Source organism: Lagopus leucura, unplaced genomic scaffold (genome assembly GCF_019238085.1).
Source record: "Lagopus leucura isolate 7727_CA_CO unplaced genomic scaffold, USGS_WTPT01 Super-Scaffold_100043, whole genome shotgun sequence".
Classification (NCBI taxonomy): domain Eukaryota; kingdom Metazoa; phylum Chordata; class Aves; order Galliformes; family Phasianidae; genus Lagopus; species Lagopus leucura.
The window spans coordinates 3,982,581-3,998,719 of record NW_024962290.1 but is presented as its reverse complement, the minus strand read 5'-3'; the positions used below and the strand labels follow the sequence as shown (position 1 = coordinate 3,998,719).

The following is a 16,139-nucleotide window of genomic DNA, read 5'->3' as shown; positions in this document are numbered from 1 at the left end:
GGAACGGTGGGTCCGGCGGGAGGAGCCATGGCGCAGGCAGGAGAGCGGCCGGAGCTCGGCGCCACTCCCAACATGGCGGCGGCGCTGCCCCGGCTCTCCCTGCCGCTCCCGCGAGAAGGAGGGGTGAGTCCTCGCGAGAGCTCGGCGTGCGCGGCGGAGACATGGAGCCGGGCGGCGGCGGCGGCGCGGGGCCGCTCCCGGCCAACAACAAGGCCCGAGGCGGGGCGGCGCCTCCCGGGAAGGGCCGCGATTTGGGCCGTCCTCCGCGGAAAGACTCCGAGGTCAGCGCCGCCAACGCCAAAGCCGGGCCCGGCTCCGCGGGGGGGCGGGCAGAGGCCTTCCCGGGAGGGGCGGAGCGTAAGCCGGACCGGTTCCGGGCCCGCGCGGGTCGGTTCCGGTTCCGGTTCCGCTCGGTCCGGTGCACCCCGCGCTGAGCCGCGCCACGCCTGGCCCGGTTCCGTAGCGATCCGTTCCGTTCTGTCCTGGGGAGCCGCGGTCGGGGTTGGCCGGGCCGCGCTGTGCCCCCGTCCGGCCCGCAGCGCCCCGCTCCCCGCGGCTCCCGCCCTCCATCCCCCCTTGCGCCGTTCCGGGGCTCCCGGGGGCGGTGCCTGCAGCCCAATGCGGCTCCGGCGGTTGCCTTGGTAACGCCGGCGGTGCTGCGGGTGAATGTTTGGATTCCTAAAGGGAGGAGCGGGCGGACGGCCGAGAGTCGGGGTTTCCTTGGGAAACGAGCTGTAATTGAGCTGAATTTTCTGCTCTCAGGGCTTCTCGGAGTCCCCAGACCTGGAGTTTGAGTATGCAGACACCGACAAGTGGGCAGCAGAGCTGTCTGGTAAGAGGCCGCTCCTCACGGATCAATTCATCAGCCGTGATTCCTTTTCCCTGGTGACGACTAAAGGAGTTCTGTTGCCTCCCGTGTCGCTGTGTTGTCTTTAAATGCCTCGTTCGTGTTAGAAGAGGTGCAGCGCTGTATAGCGAGCGTTTCTTTGCCGTGTGCTGGCCGTACTTTTTGCATTCCCCTCGTCTGGCGTTGAGCAGCAGTTAAGCTCTGCGGGTCGCAGCGTTATCTGGCAGTGTGGTGATTCTCCTCTGCGTTCTTTTGGCAGAGCTGTACAGCTACACGGAGGGCCCGGAGTTCCTGCTCAACCGCAAGTGCTTTGAGGAGGACTTCAGGATCCACGGTGAGACCCTTCCCTTGGAGCTGGGGGTCTCCTGGGGCACCCACAGGGCTGGATGTGCTGACGCTGCGTCAGATTGTGAAGGCAGCGGTGGTGTTGGTGTGGTTTGTGTTGGAGGTCTCCTTATTGTACGTGGGCTGGTCCTGGAGTGCAGTTTGCTGCGTCCAGAGTGCTCAGCGTTTGCTGTGTTAGTGACTGAGAGCTTCCATGGCTGTGCTGGAACGCGCTGGCAGCAGCAAGAGCATCCAACTCATTTCCCATCAGCTGCCAGCACCGGTCTGGCTAGCTGGGATTTGTCTGGTTGTGTGATGAGAGGCAGCATGCAGCCCTTCTGCCCCCATCCCACATGCCTACCTGCTGTTCCCGGGATGTCCTTTCTTGCTGGAGCAGCCCTGTGTTCCATCATACCAAATCCTTCTGAGCTTTTCACGCGATGTTTGTACCCAGAACACGGGCAGAGGTGCTGCATGCCTTCAGCCCCGCTGCTTTGGCTTTGCAGTGCGGGACAAGAAGTGGACAGAGCTGGACAAGAAGCAGCACCGCACCCACGCCATGCGGCTGCTGGACGGGCTGGAGGTCACAGCACGAGAGAAGAGGCTGAGGGTTGCCCGAGCAATCCTCTATGTTGCCCAAGGTACGTTGTGATGTTGGGCTGGAGGCCTTTGCCTTGCTGCTAAACATGGGTGACGAATCTTGCGTTTCACCTTGTAGCTAAACTAGTTGTCAGAGGAACCGGGCAGTTTGTTCAGAACTCAGCAGTCTGCAATGGACAGACTGGGGCTTCGCTGCCTGCACGAGGGCAGTTCTGTCCTTTGCATCTGCCCTCCTGCCTTAGCATCCAAGTTGTCATTTTCTGTCCCTCTGCAAAGCGTGCTGGCCGCTCAGGAGGGCTTTGGGATCCACTCAGGGTGTCGTTGCAGGCACGTTTGGGGAGTGTGGCTCCGAGGCTGAAGTGCAGGCCTGGATGAGGTACAACATCTTCCTGCTGCTGGAAGTGGGGACGTTCAACGCGCTGGTGGAGCTGCTGAACATGGAGATTGAGTGAGTGGTGGGGGCAGCTGCTTCAGGAGCTGCTCTGAAGCTCTGCTCTGGGCAAAGATCCTTCCAGTTGGTGGCAGCTGTGTTGTCCCCTGCCTCGTTTCTGCTCTGTTCCCGTTCTGATTCCAGCAGCCACTTGAGTGTCTTGCATTGCTGTGGGTGGATACGGATGGCACGCAAGATCCATGCAGCAGCTCTTCAAGAGCTGTGCTGCCTGGCAGCAAATGAAACAGCTGCGTTCCCCCTCTGGTTGACGGGGGACTTGTTGCAGTGCTGTTTACTCCAGGCTTTGATTCTGACACGTGCATTGCTCGTGGCAGAGTTAAAATGCCTCAGGAGCTCCAGTGAAGCTGTTTTCTCTCGGCAGTAACAGCGCGGCTTGTAGCAGTGCAGTGAGGAAGCCTGCAATCTCCCTGGCTGACAGCACGGACCTGAGGTATGGAGCAGGGCTCTGCAGGAGGAGATGCTATGAGGGATTGAGGAGAGGGGAGACGAGTTTGTCGGCTCGCTTTTTCCCCCTGTGCACAAGGCCCAGTTCCCCTCTGTGAAGGAGGCGGGCTGTGGTTGAGGCAGACCAAACCTTCCCCCAGAGCATTGCACTGTAGCTCATCCCAGAGCTCTGGTTTTCAGCCCAATCTTCTTTTGTGGGCAGGGTGCTGCTGAACATCATGTATCTGATCGTGGAGACGGTCCGGCAGGAGGCCGAGGGCGACAAGGCTGAGTGGAAGAGCATGCGCCAGACCTTCCGAGCAGAGCTGGGTGAGGGTGGGATGGAGGTTCCCAGGGCCGAAGAGGAAGTGGGGGAGGTGGGTTTTGGCTCTGGGCCTCGGGTAGCAGGGGTGGCAGCTCAGGGTTGGTTTCTGCTAGTGCTGAACATTGGAGCGGGTGAGGGCAGGGAGCAGGGAGCTGCCTGGGGTGAGACAAGGACCTCAGAGGTGGGGGTGAAGGCCTGCTGGGGCTGTGGGAGGCACTGTCTGATGTGCAGTGGGGTGAGGACTGGCTGTCCCTGCTGTTTGGTTCCAGGAGCCCCTCTGTACAACAACGAGCCCTTTTCTGTCATGCTCTTTGGGATGGTGACCAAATTCTGCAGCGGCCACGCTCCACACTTCCCCATGAAGAAGGTGCTGCTTTTGCTCTGGAAGACTGTGCTGGTAAGGGAGAGGACGTGGGCTGGGCCGGTGCGTGTCTTGCAGTTCTACCTTTAGCAGAGGAAATCCTGCCCACTCACAGCTGCCTGTCATTGCTCTGCTCTCGAATTCATGGCGTCTATCTGTGTGTGAACAGAAACTTCCCAGATTTCACCCTGTAGCAGAGCATGATGTATTGGTCTCTGGAACTGGCTTTCCAAGGGTGGACCAAAGTAAATTCCCCAGTTGGGGTCCAAAGGAGAAGATCCAGACGCCTCATTGGCAGATGCCTGACAGGGACATGGGGACGGACAGATCTTGTTTCACACCATGGGAAAGCATTTGGGACTCACAGAGAGAGGACTGGGGGCAGAGTCCCGTAGTGGAGGATTCCCACCTTCACGGTGCCCTTGTGTCCCTTGCAGTGCACCCTGGGGGGCTTTGAGGAGCTCCAGAGCATGAAGGCAGAGAAGAGGGAGGTCCTGGGCCTCCCACCACTCCCAGAGGACAGCATTAAAGTCATCCGCAACATGAGAGCTGCGTCCCCACCAGCGTCAGCTTCTGACCTGATTGAGCAGCAGCAGAAGCGAGGCCGGCGGGAGCACAAGGTGAGGGCAGAGCTGGGGACAGGGCCCAGACGGGCTCAGGATGTCATCTTGGAGCAGCCTGTACCTGGGGTATTCATCTGCATGAAACAGAACCCACCTTCCTGCCCTGCTCTCTCCAGGCCCTGATTAAGCAGGATAACCTGGATGCCTTCAACGAGAGGGACCCGTACAAAGCTGACGACTCCCGTGAGGAAGAGGAGGAAAATGATGACGACAACAGCTTGGAGGGAGAGACCTTCCCCCTTGAACGTGATGAGGTGATGCCTCCACCCACCCAGCATCCCCCCAGCGACCGCATCACCTGCCCCAAGGGGCTGCCCTGGGCGCCCAAAGTCCGGTGAGTCCAGAGGCTCAGCTGCAAGGAGAGAAAAGCAGAGTCTTTAAGAGCGTACTGTGCTGAAGCTGAGGTGTTGGGAAGGTGGTGGAGGTGGGGGGTTGGTCTGCTGGTGGCTTTGGTGGCTGTTCTGTTGTCAAGGTGGGCTCAACGCCATCTCTCTGCCTGGCTGCAGGGTTATCCTTGTGCCCCCTGCCTGGGGGTTGGGCTGTATCACAGAATGGTTGATGTTGGAAGGGGCCTCTGGAGTTCAGTGGCCCAACCCCTGCTCAAGGCAGGGACACAGAGCCCAGGACCACGTCCAGGTGGCTTTGGAAGGAGAAAGGAGTCTTCACAGCTTCTCTGGGCAAGGCTGATGGGAAGATGTTGTTTTTCCTCTTGTCTTTTTGCTGCAGAGAGAAGGACATTGAGATGTTCCTGGAGTCCAGTCGCAGCAAGTTCATTGGTTACACTCTGGGCAGGTGGGCTCCTGCAAAGCCAGGCTGGGCAGCTCGTTTTGGGGCAGTTGGGGAGGGGGCTGCAGCAGAAGCTGCTGCTTTGGGGGCTGTCACGCTTCTCCTCTGAGCGCTGGTCTCTGACCTGCCCTTGGGAGCACTCAGGTTTGCTGCTGTCTGCACACAGCCCAACTTTTTCCCTTCTCTCCAGTGACACCAACACCGTGGTGGGGTTGCCCAGGCCCATCCACGAGAGCATCCGAACCCTGAAGCAGGTGAGTCTGCTGCTGAGTTCCTCCTCCTGTCCCTCCCTGTCTGTCAGTGCTGGGTCACCACCGCAGCAGGAATAACGGAGGCGGCCCCAAGCTGTGCTGTGTGGCCTTAGTGGGGGCCCGTGGTGTGAATCCCCCCTTCTCCCTGTGTGCAGCACAAGTACACATCGATCGCAGAGGTGCAGGTGCACATGGAGGACGAGTACCTGCGCTCCCCACTCTCTGGGGTGAGTGTGCAGATGGGGACAGGATGGAGCTCCCACGCGGAGCTGGGGATGCTTTGGCTGCTGGGAGACCTGGGCTTGCTCTGCTGCTCACTGGGGAAGGGGGAATGGGTTCCTCAGGAAGAGAGGGCTGGGTGTGAGAGGGGGATTTGGCCAGGGCCGGAGGTATCCTCACAGTGCCTGGGGCTGAACCAGCTGCTGTTTGCTCTCGGGATGAGGTTCGCTGCTCTCTTCTGCCACCAGGGGGAAGAAGAAGTGGAGCAAGTCCCCGCTGAGATCCTGTACCAGGGCCTCCTGCCGAGCCTCCCGCAGTACATGGTGAGCACTGCGGTCCCCTGGGCTCTGCTCCATCCTCCTGAAGCTGATCTGGGGGTGCCTCACCCTGAGGTCTCCCCTTGCTGCTCTGCCCCTTTTCAGCCACGCTCGCAGATTTTCTTCCCTCCCAACAAATGCATCACTGCCACCATCCTTTGCTGGGGAGAACGGCCTGTGGCTGGTTTCCCCTGTCCAATTTTCCATCTCTCCCTTTCCTCCAGATTGCTCTGCTGAAGATCCTCCTTGCTGCAGCCCCCACTTCCAAAGCCAAAACGGACTCCATCAACATCCTGGCAGACGTCTTGCCGGAGGAGATGCCGTGAGTGACTGAAGGGGCTGTTGGTGCTAATAGGAATGGAAGGGGAAGCTGGATGGAGCCGGGCTGGCTGATGTAGGCTGGCTCTGTGCTAAGGTTTCTTGGGTGGTGTGGCCATCTTCAGCTTGGTGGTGTGCTGGGAAGTGTGCACTGCTGCAGGAACTGACTGCAGGTGCCTGCTGGTAGCCCAGGGAACAGCAGAAAGCCTGCAGATGCTTCCAGGGTGAGGCTGGAAGGGTACAGGCACTGCCCCAGGCCAAGCATCTCTCTGTGTGCCCCAGGACCACGGTGCTGCAGAGCATGAAGCTGGGGGTGGATGTCAATCGGCACAAGGAGATCATCGTCAAAGCCATCTCTGCCGTTTTGCTCCTCCTGCTCAAGCACTTCAAACTGAATCACATCTACCAGGTGAGCTGGGCCAGGCTCTGGCCAAGCTTTGGGGGTGGGCAGCACCCAGGAGATGGGTCCGCATTCACCCAGCCACGTGGCTTTTCCCCCCAGTTTGAGTACATGGCCCAGCATCTGGTCTTCGCCAACTGCATCCCGCTCATCCTGAAGTTCTTCAACCAGAACATCATGTCCTACATCACTGCCAAGAACAGGTTGGGGAGGGGATGTGGGGAGAGGCTTCCTGCTTGCTTTTCTCCCTCTACAATCCCCCCAGCCCCAGCTGTGACTCGGCTGCAGGCAGACCCAGGCGTGGGACTGCGCTGGGCTCTGTGGGAGCAGCGTGACACCCCTCTCCTCTCTCCAGCATTTCCGTCCTGGATTACCCGTACTGTGTGGTGCACGAGCTGCCGGAGCTGACAGCAGAGAGCCTGGTATGCTGCTCCCTTCTCTGCAGGCTCCCAGCACCCTGCAGTGCTTTCTGAGAGGCATGGGGAGGCAGCAGGGCTCCAGCAGCCTTCCTGGCAGCCTCAGCGCTGCTCGGTCCCCGGTGTCGCTGGGTGTTCTGTGGGTGCCCTTGGGTTTTGGGGTGTCTCCTGGCTGCGTGCTGTGCGGTGCTGCTTTGGGAGGTGGGGGTTTTTGGAGCAGCACAGCTTTTCATCTCAGCGCCCCCACTCTCACGACTTGCTTCTGCCTCTCCTTTCCTGCAGGAGGCAGGAGACAACAACCAGTTCTGCTGGAGGAATCTGTTCTCCTGCATCAACCTGCTGCGCATCCTCAACAAGCTGACCAAGTGGAAGCACTCCCGCACTATGGTGAGGGCTGGGGGCCGGGCTGGGGCTTTGCACTGCACCCAGGCCTCACTGTGGGGTGGGAGAGCACTGGGGGGAAGGAAGGAGGAGTGTGCATGCTGCACAGCAAGGTCTGTGTGCTGGAGGGGGCTGGCACTGTGCAGCAGGGTGCCCTGCATCCATCTCGGCCGTGTCACCCCCCACCCCCGGCTGTCCCCACAGATGCTGGTGGTGTTCAAGTCAGCCCCCATCCTGAAGCGGGCACTGAAGGTGAAGCAGGCCATGATGCAGCTCTACGTGCTGAAGCTGCTCAAAGTGCAGACCAAATACCTGGGTCGGCAGTGGAGGAAGAGCAACATGAAAACCATGTCTGCCATCTACCAGAAAGTGCGGCACCGCCTGAATGACGACTGGGCTTATGGCAACGGTACGTGCTCTGCAGCCACCACAGAGTGCCCTGTCACCTGCTGTCCTCATGCCAGAGCTGCGCTGCTGCTGCTCAGGGCCGGTGCAGCCCCAGATCTGGGCTGCTGGGGGGAGATGTGTGGTGCTGGCGCTGCTGGCGTTGGAGCTGATGGTGACTGCTGGCCCTGCGCCTCCTCGTGCTGCTTCGTGGGGGCTTGCCAGGTCTCACCGTGGGGGATTTGATGGCCCAAAGAGCCCCAGCTGTCCTCTGATGCCCTCTTCTCTCCTCGCAGACCTGGATGCCCGACCGTGGGACTTCCAGGCAGAGGAATGCGCCCTGCGTGCCAGCATCGAGCGCTTCAACTCGCGCCGCTACGACCGGGCTCACAGCAACCCCGACTTTCTGCCTGTGGACAACTGCCTGCAGAGCGTGCTGGGCCAGCGAGTGGAGCTGCCCGAGGATTTCCAGGTCAACTACGACCTGTGGCTGGAGCGGGAGGTCTTCTCCAGGCCCATCTCCTGGGAGGAGCTGCTGCAGTGATGATGGCGTCGTGGGAATGCGGCTGGGGGTTGTTTGGGGAGAGGTTCGAGGTTATGGGGGGCAAAGCCTCGGGTGCTGGGGGGGGCTGTGGGTGCCTGGCCTCGTGCAGCTGGGATCTGAGACTCCATCCAGCCCCTCTGCCTCCTTCCAGGCTGTGCCGTGCTTCACCCCATACAGAAGCCGGTGGGGCAATGAAGGGGCCTTTGGTGCCGCTGTGGGTCGCTGGGTGCTGTGATAGGAACACGAAGGCTGTGTGCCCCCCCCGGGCAATGGAGGGGGGGCTGGGAGTGCAGTGGTGGTGGGGCTGGAGGCTGCAGTGTTCCCTCACCCCGCTGGGTGGGGTGGATGAGCTGTACATATATAATATATATACATATATATATTCATGATAGCCCTGAACTGAGCGCGGCCCGCCTCTGTCTGCGTCCCTCCAGCCTCATGGCAGCAGCACGGGGGGAGAAACCAGGTTCCTAAAAGTGTGCTTTTATTGTTTGTAAGGGAGCAAAATCTCTGTGGGTGGGAGGGGGCTGTGGAGCAGCGTGGGTCTCCCCATGGGGCTGCATTCCCTGCTGTGCCCATGGTTTCCTCAGGCTGCTGAGAGGTTTCTGGGGCTTTTGCACGGAAACTGTTGGGTTTGGGGTGTTATTTTGACCCAAATGGGGCTGGTGGTGAGGGCTGGGCCCCTCCCTCAGGGCTCCCCGCTTTCCCTGCCTGCCATCGGGATGCAGCAGAGTGGGGTTGATGTTTTGCTGTGGGGTGCAGGGAAGCTCTGAGGGCTCCTTCAGCCTGGGGTGGGCGTTGTGACAAGGTGGGCTGGCTCTGCCCCCAGCCTTTCCTCTCTCCCCGGCGATCCCCCTCTCCCAGCACTCATTCCCCCCACCCCACGCAGCCGCCCTGCCCCAGGACGTGGGCTCAGGATGGGTGCTGGGATGCTGTGTGCTCCACAGGTGTGATTTGGGGGCGATTTCCCCACGCCTCCGTGGTGCAGATGCTGGGCAAAGCCAACGGCGCCCTCCATCAGATCCCAGCTGCTCTGCGCTGCTCTCTGCTCCCCTCACCCCCTCCTCCTTCCTGATGCAGAGGGCCGGGCTGCAGCAATATTGGGATGCAGGAGGGATGCACCACGCTGCCTTGGGGGCTGTGTCCCATGCAGGGGTTACGTGGCCCAGCCCAGCAGGCTGCCCGGCTCCTTGGCTTTCATCCGCAGCGTCACCAGGGTGGGAGGTTTGTAGTCATTCTCTGATGGTTGCGACTCAAACTGGGGGGCACTGAGGCTCGGGGGGGTGAGGCCGTGCAGGGAGTAGAGGCTGTTGATGCCGGGGGGGTGGCCGGGAGAAGCAGGGATGCCCACGAAGCTGGTGATGTTGCTGTGAGTGTGGGGATACGGAGACACGCACGGCGATGGCACGCTGTCGGGGGGCATGAGGCAGGGCCCTGCAGGGCTGCCAGAGCTCGGCCACAGGTTGTTCTGCAGCTGGAAGAAAGGAGCCAAGACCCCAGAGTGGGCGCTGCATCATCATCCACACCCCGCATCCTGAATCGCCTCCCCCCCAGCCCACGGGGTGCAACCAAGGGCTGTCTTTGCTTTCCTTCAGTTGGGTAGGGGAGCAGATCCTGATGGGGATCTCCTTCCTGGCAGCACTGATCTGGGAGGTTTGTGGTGCGGGGGCCCTCATGGCAGCCCCCAGCCTCGTGTTCTGGTGCTGCTGCTGCTGCTTCTGTGCCACACGGCAGTCAGAGAGCAGCAGGGGAGGGGAGGGGGGGGGGCACAGAGCTGGTTGGTTTGAGGTTCTTTGTATGCATTTTAGTGTTTGGTGGAAAAGAAAGAAAGGCAGTTTTGCAGCAAGGCGAGGAGGTGAAGTGCTCTACTGCCTTGCTGGGGGGCGCTGTGACTGCAGGGCGTGGGGTGGAGCGCGGTGATGGGGGGTGCAACGGGGGGGGGGGGGTTCTCACCCCCTGGATTTTCCCATAGCGCTCCCGTTTCCTCCACTTGGCCCTTCGGTTCTGGAACCAGACCTGGGGGCAGAGGTGGGGGCTGAGGATTGGGGAACCCCCCCCCCCCCCCCCCGCCCGTCCCAGCAGGAAGAGCCCATGCAGGGTTGGTGCCAGGCCCGTGTTCCCTTCCTCTTGTACTTGGTTTTGGTGTAGGGTGAGGCTCTCGGGGTTGGGATCACCCTCCTGCCCGTCCCCTCTGTGCCTTGGGACCATGACAGGTCCTCCCCCAGTAAGGAGGACATGGTATGGGGGTGAATGAACCCTTCCCCCCTTTTCCTGCCCTCCCCATCGTGTGCCCCTCTGCTTTCCCATGCCCCGAGCTGGGCTCTTGCCCCACATCTTGTCTCTCTTGCTGCCCTTCGGATGGCACAAAGGAAAAACTGAGGCCAGGCCATGGAACACCCCCTGGCAATGGGGTGGGTTCGCCTTTCCGATCTCAGCATCCCCCTCTTCAGGCAGAGGAAGGCATCCCTCCCCCCGGGTCCCCCAGCCCCATACCTGCACCCTGGCCTCGGTCAGCTCTGTGCGCAGCGCCAGCTGCTCGCGGGCAAACACGTCGGGGTAATGAGTCTTCTGGAAGACCTTTTCCAGCTCCTCCAGCTGAAAGGTGCTGAAGGTCGTCCTGTTCCTCCGCTTCTTGCTCTTGCTCCTAGCCAGAGGAGGGGGCTCTGGCAGCAGGGGGCTGCCCAGGGGGGGGGGATGCCAGCAGTGGGGCTTTGGCCGAGGGGCGGCAGGCAGCGGGCATTGCGTGGCACTCGGCCTTGCAGCCTTTCTCGATGCCTGGAGGGGAGAGGTGGGGGGTTAGGGGAGCACGGAGCCGCCAGTCTTGCAGTGGGGGGATGAAGGCTGGGGTTCCTCATCGCCCCGTGGGATGGGTTGGGGTAGGGGGGGGCCGGGCACGGGAGGGGAGCGCTGCAGGACCCCCGCTTGGTGCGCATCTCGGAGGCTGCCATGGCATCTCTCTGCAGCCCTGACTCTCAGGAATCCATTTGCAAACCCGAATCTTGTCCACGTTGCTTCCAGTGCAATCCCTTTCTCCCCATGCAGCCCTGAGGATGGAGCCACAGCTCTGAACATGGGGGATCCCCCCCCTCCCCACTGCTGTGCCCCCCCCCCTAGGCTGTGCTCTGGGGGTCAAGTCCCTCCTGCTGTTCTCAAGTACTGCCATCCCAGCCCCACTGAAAGGCGCTCGTCCCACGGAGGGGAGGGCAGATAAGGATGGGGCCGAGTGCTGTGGCTCACCCCGAGGGGCAGAACTCACAGAGGGAACCTGGGGGAGAAGGGGGGGGACAGTGTGGGGAGCCCTGCTGTGCGCACCTGGGGGCTCTGCTGCCTATGGAGGAGCCCCCCCAGCTGCATTCCTTTGTGTCTCCCCCTCCCCAGTAGAACCAAGCCCAACAGCCTGGGCTGGCAGCAGGTGGAGATTAGGAATCCCTGGGGGTCTCAGCCCCTGTGTGGGGCACAGCCCAACCCTCAGGGCCACTGAGGGGGCCATCCTGGTGTTCCATCCCCGTGTCCCATCCCTGCACACCCCCACGAGGTTCTGAGCCCCCGACCCCACCTCCAAGGTGGCATTTTCCAGACCTTCCCTTTGGATGATGATGATGATGGCTATTATTATTATTATTTTGTCCTAATTGAGGCAATTTGGGGGTCACGGTGCACAGCCGCGAGCTGCGGGGCAGCTGCTTCGAATTAACGGCCCAATCTCATCTGGGGTGGGGAGGGGGGGAGCTGCTCCCCTATCCTCGGTTCCGAGTGGTCTCTGTACCCCCAAAAAACAACCAAGGGCTGCGGGATCCCCAGCTTTGTGCTCCTGGAGGGCTGAGCAATTGCAGGGCCGCGCTGTGCCGCTGCTGTTGGCGATGAGGGGACGTGGAGAGGGGTGAAGGCAAAAACCCGAACGCAGCGCCATGGGAAAGAGGGAAAAGGGGGATGAAGGAGAACCGTGGGCTGCACAAAGCGATGAGCTCTGAGCGGCGGCTTTGGGCCTTTCTGGGGGGTTTTGCCCTTTTCTGAATGGGCTGCAGTGGAAACTGATAAATAAAGGGCCCTAAAAGGAGCAGGAAGGGAACGGGACAGCGGGGTGCAGCGGAATGTGAACGGTTCAGAGAAAGGGATGAGGGGAGAGAAAGGAACAACGTGGACACCCCAAACCCACCGCCCCGGACGGCTCTGCCCCCAGCTGCGGAACAGCTGCAGCATCACCGGGAGGAGAGCAGCGCCCGCGGGGACCGGGAGCGGAGGGCCGGGGCTGCGGGGCTCCCGAGGCCGGACGGAGGATGCAGGCAGCGGTAAGCGGCGCTCCCCCCCTCCCCCGGTGCCGTTGGGTTCCCGTCGCGCTCGGCCTCGCTGTTCGGTCTATTAGCGGTCGGACGGGGCCGGGGCGAAGCTGAGCCCTCGGGGCCTCCGACGGTGTTATCGGGGATGGAAGGAGCGTGGAGCGCTCGGGGAGATCGAGAAACGATGGGGAGAGTCCCGCTGGGGCGGATCCGGGCACCGGGCTCCCCGCTCCCACCCGCGGCCGCGTTTTGCGCTCCTCTCGCATCGCCGGGAGCCCATCGGGTCGATCTCCGTGTCGCGACAGCGGGACCGCGTCGGTGATAGGGAGCGCAGAGCGGAGGGAGAGCGGGGCGGCGAGGGGCAGGAGCGGATCGGGAAAGCAAAGCCTTTGGTTGCGACCTCGGCTCCCCCCGCCACCCCAATGCTCCCCCGGTACCTGCAGCCCCGTAGAAGGGTCTCCCGTGGAGGAGGGGGCCCGGGCCGGCGGCCCCCAGGCAGCGGGGCTCTGCCCTGTCCGGAGGTCGGCGGGGAGGGTCCCCATGTGTGCCGGCTGCGAAGGGGCCGGAGGTGTGCAGAGGTCCTGGTGGGGCCCGGCGGGTCGGGGGGAAAGGAGAGCAGCCCCGTGCCTCCATGCTGCAGGTTGGAGGGAGCGGAGGGACGGCGGGGAGCGGGATTTTGTGTGGGGCCGGGGAGGAGGGGGGGGGAGGTGGGGGGGGAAATATGGGGTTGGAAGGGAGGGCTCGCCCAGCACCCCCGCACACTCACACCCACTCCCACCCCAACCCACTTCCACCGCCTCGGTCACGTGCGTCCTTCCACCCGCAGCGTTAACCCTCTGTTCCGCTGCCCCCCATTCCCACCACAGCCCTCAGTGCCCCCCTGGTGAGTGGGGTCGGCCAGGAGCAGAAATCCATCCCTGCCAGGACAGGGGCTGTGGGCTCTGGGCCTCCCCTCTGCAGTCCCTGTGCAGCAGGAAACGCCCAGGGCCCTTCCTCGATGCAGAGCTTCGACCCCAGGCCCTCCACATCCCGGAGATGGGAGGAACGTTCCCTGTTCCCCGCGTCTTCCCGTGTCCCTTCCTCTCCCCAGGCTGCTGTTTGAGGCCTTTCCTTCCCCAGCACTGGGGCTGAGGTCTGGGTGCATCAGTTTGGTGCTGATGCCATGATGCGGCGCTGCCAGACTCGCATCTCCATGCCTGGCAGAGCTCCTCTATCCCTGCTGCAACCAGAGCTCGTCGGAGTCCATCTCTCCCTTCTCACCCCTCTGCCCTCGGTGCTTCAGAGCCTCTCGGGCTGTTTGGGTCTGAAGGGGCACAGCTTTGATGGGGATCGTGGCTGGGATGGGGGTCAGATTTGGTGATTTGAAGGCTGAGAGTCACAGTGGGGCTGATCAGAGCCAAAGAGAGACGGCCGGGGGTCCCCACACTGCAGCCACGCTCTGTGCCACGATTTGCTGCTCTCCCATCTGGGCGGCACAGAGCTTTCGGTGGATTTGGGGCACTGCTCTGCGCCGTGGGACGGGGCTGAAGGGTGGGGGGCGAGCTGCATCAAAGCAGCAAAGCGTGTGCAGAAGGACCTGGGGGATGGTAAGCAGCAGAACAGCAGCGTTGCAGCATGCTGGTGCCTTCACTGGAAGGGTCGGGGCAGTTGGGGTGTGCTTTGCTGCCTGAGATCAACAGCAGCTCCTGGTGAAAGCACTCAGCTGGAAAGGATGGGGAGCACAGCAGGGCAGTGGGGCTGCAGGGCTGTGCTTTGGCTGCAGCTCATTTTGCTGCACCCACCCCCCGTTCTCCCCCCTCAGCTGCCCCACACTTTCCCTCTTCTGCTGGGCTCTCCCATCCGGCTGTCCTTTCTCACTGTGCACTGTGAGTTATTGCAGAGCAGGGGCTGTGAGCCCCGCTGCTGTCCCCTATGCATGCCGTGTCACTGAATGCTGTGAAGGGGGATTGGTTCCAGTGCCCCCCTCCCGGTTTTGCTGCTGGGATGTGGGATGCTCGCTGTGCCACCACGTTCTGGTTTCGGTTTCAGTCTCACTGGCAGGGAGGGGGGGGGCGGATGTCCCTGCCCGTGTCCCATTGGTTCCCCATGTTGTCTCCCAGCTCAAACACTGCGCAGTGCCACCAAGCTCAGCAATCCCCACCGCATGGCAACGGGTTCCCCCCCCCCCCCAGTCTGCTGTATTTGGGGTCTCTGCAGCCCAGCAATGCAGCGCTGAGCAGCAGTGGGATCCCACTCCTTTCTTTCCGAGCTCAGCCCTCCTCACAGCCCTCACGTAACACCGAGGAGCCCCTCCGCCTTCCTCTGCCCGTTGAACGCTGTGCTGAAATCCCCTGAGTCCAACCCCATGGCACACAGCTGCACGGGGCCGCGTTGTGGCTGCGCACAGGGACGGAGCAGCTCGCCGACACACGGATGGGAGCATTGGGGCTGCAGAAGGACAGACGGACAGACGGACACACAGGGATCGGGGCCGGGCACGGCTTGGGGGTTGCGTGGCATCGAGGTTTGGGGGTTTCTTTGGCATTGCTGTGGTGCCAGTGAGTCCAAGGCAAAACCCAACAGGGACAGAAAACCCGACAGGGACACAAAACCCAACAGGGACACAAAACCCAGCAGCGCCTTGGGCTCTGTTGCACAAATGCACAAACTGTTTATTTTTTCTTGAATTTTGGCCCCCACTTCCGTTGGCCGAGCCCCCTTTTTTTTGGGGGGGGGGGGGATCAGATCCGTCCTTGTCGGAGCGCTGAGCTCTGCATGCAGCATCCAGCCCCTGTTTTGCAAGCAGGCTGTGGGGGGGTCACAGTGGGGCTCCTCACCTCCTCCTTTTGCTCGGCGATGGGGTCGCTGTGAGCTCCATTTCAGCCCCCCCCCCGGGTCTCCCTCCCCCATCCCGGCAGAGTTTTGTGATGCAAAGAAGCAGAGATCCGTTGTGCTGCCCGAGGTCGGGGGGGGGGGGGGGGGGGGGGGAGGGTTGAACGGAGCTGTTCGGACGAGGTAACAAGAAGGAAAGAATTAAAATGAATAACGATAGAGAGCAAAACAGTACAAATAATTACGAAATAATGATAATAATAATGAAAATAAAAAACCAAACCAAAGGAAGGTTGGAAAAGGGCTCCCTATGGGAGCTGTGTGCGTGCAAATGCCCTCGGGGCGCTGCTCCCAATGCACCACTGTCACACGGAGCCACTGACCGGGCTGCAGCCCCCCTCCACCCCAAGGAAAACCCCAAACCCCAACCACAGCCCTTCCCAGCCCCATGGGACGGACAGACGGACGCTTCCCATCCCCTCACAGAGCGCTTCCAGGATGCGCAAAGTGATACGCACCGGGACGGACGGACGGACGGACGAAGCCCTGTGCCGTAAATCAGCCCAGCAGCGCTCCCCACAGCGCAGTCCCAGCGAGAGCTGCTCTGCAGATCCCTGATCCCAATGAACCTGGGAGCCACGGTTCGCGATGGAAAGCCAGAAAAGCATCAGAAAGCTTTTTCTTCCCTTAAAATGTAAGCTGAGTATTCATTGCTGGGCAAGGAGAAGTCTGCAGCAAATGCAAGGAGTCCCCCGGGCTGATGGGCAGCTCCATAGGAACGGGGGGAGAAACTTTGTGGGGAGAAAGGAGAGGGAAAAATCAGCAGCTGCGTCCCGAAAGGATGGAGAAATCTCAGCGCTGCCTTCTGGTTTGTGTTTAGCCCTTGGAAATGGTTCCCCCCCCCCTCAAACCTCCTCCTTCCTCGGGGGGAAGATGGATGCTGTGAAGTGGCCGACACCTGAAAGCAATCGGGGTTTGGTGGTGGGTGGGGGGGAGGAGGCAGCCGTCCCCGGGGGCACCGCTGTACGGTGTTACTGCTGTAGGGTGTGCTGTGGGGTGGATGGATGGATGGATGGATGGA

General features: G+C 61.7%; 2 protein-coding genes across 3 annotated transcripts; one reads left to right on the top strand and one right to left on the bottom strand.

Moving 5' to 3' along the window:
* The first annotated feature begins 57 nt into the window (after positions 1-57).
* Positions 58-8,374, top strand: STRIP1 (striatin interacting protein 1). Of its 2 annotated transcripts, none has more exons than XM_042884247.1 (21): positions 58-123; positions 763-832; positions 1,107-1,181; positions 1,678-1,812; positions 2,099-2,219; positions 2,584-2,652; positions 2,869-2,975; positions 3,240-3,367; positions 3,769-3,951; positions 4,071-4,288; positions 4,681-4,746; positions 4,931-4,994; positions 5,147-5,218; positions 5,459-5,533; positions 5,752-5,849; positions 6,128-6,254; positions 6,348-6,448; positions 6,601-6,667; positions 6,944-7,048; positions 7,247-7,451; positions 7,723-8,374. In XM_042884247.1, the coding sequence occupies exons 1-21, from the start codon at positions 73-75 to the stop codon at positions 7,968-7,970; spliced, it is 2,385 nt and encodes a 794-aa protein (XP_042740181.1). In that variant the 5' UTR covers positions 58-72; the 3' UTR covers positions 7,971-8,374. The 2 variants fall into 2 exon arrangements, with proteins under 2 accessions (XP_042740181.1, XP_042740180.1); XM_042884246.1 differs by lacking the exon at positions 58-123 and adding an exon at positions 162-281.
* A 752-nt stretch (positions 8,375-9,126) lies between these two features.
* ALX3 (ALX homeobox 3) lies at positions 9,127-12,789 on the bottom strand. Its single transcript, XM_042884049.1, has 4 exons — positions 12,685-12,789; positions 10,464-10,745; positions 9,864-9,986; positions 9,127-9,444 (listed from the first exon to the last, which is right to left on the bottom strand). Exons 1-4 carry the CDS (start codon positions 12,787-12,789, stop codon positions 9,127-9,129), a joined length of 828 nt encoding a protein of 275 aa, XP_042739983.1.
* Positions 12,790-16,139: the final 3,350 nt, after the last annotated feature.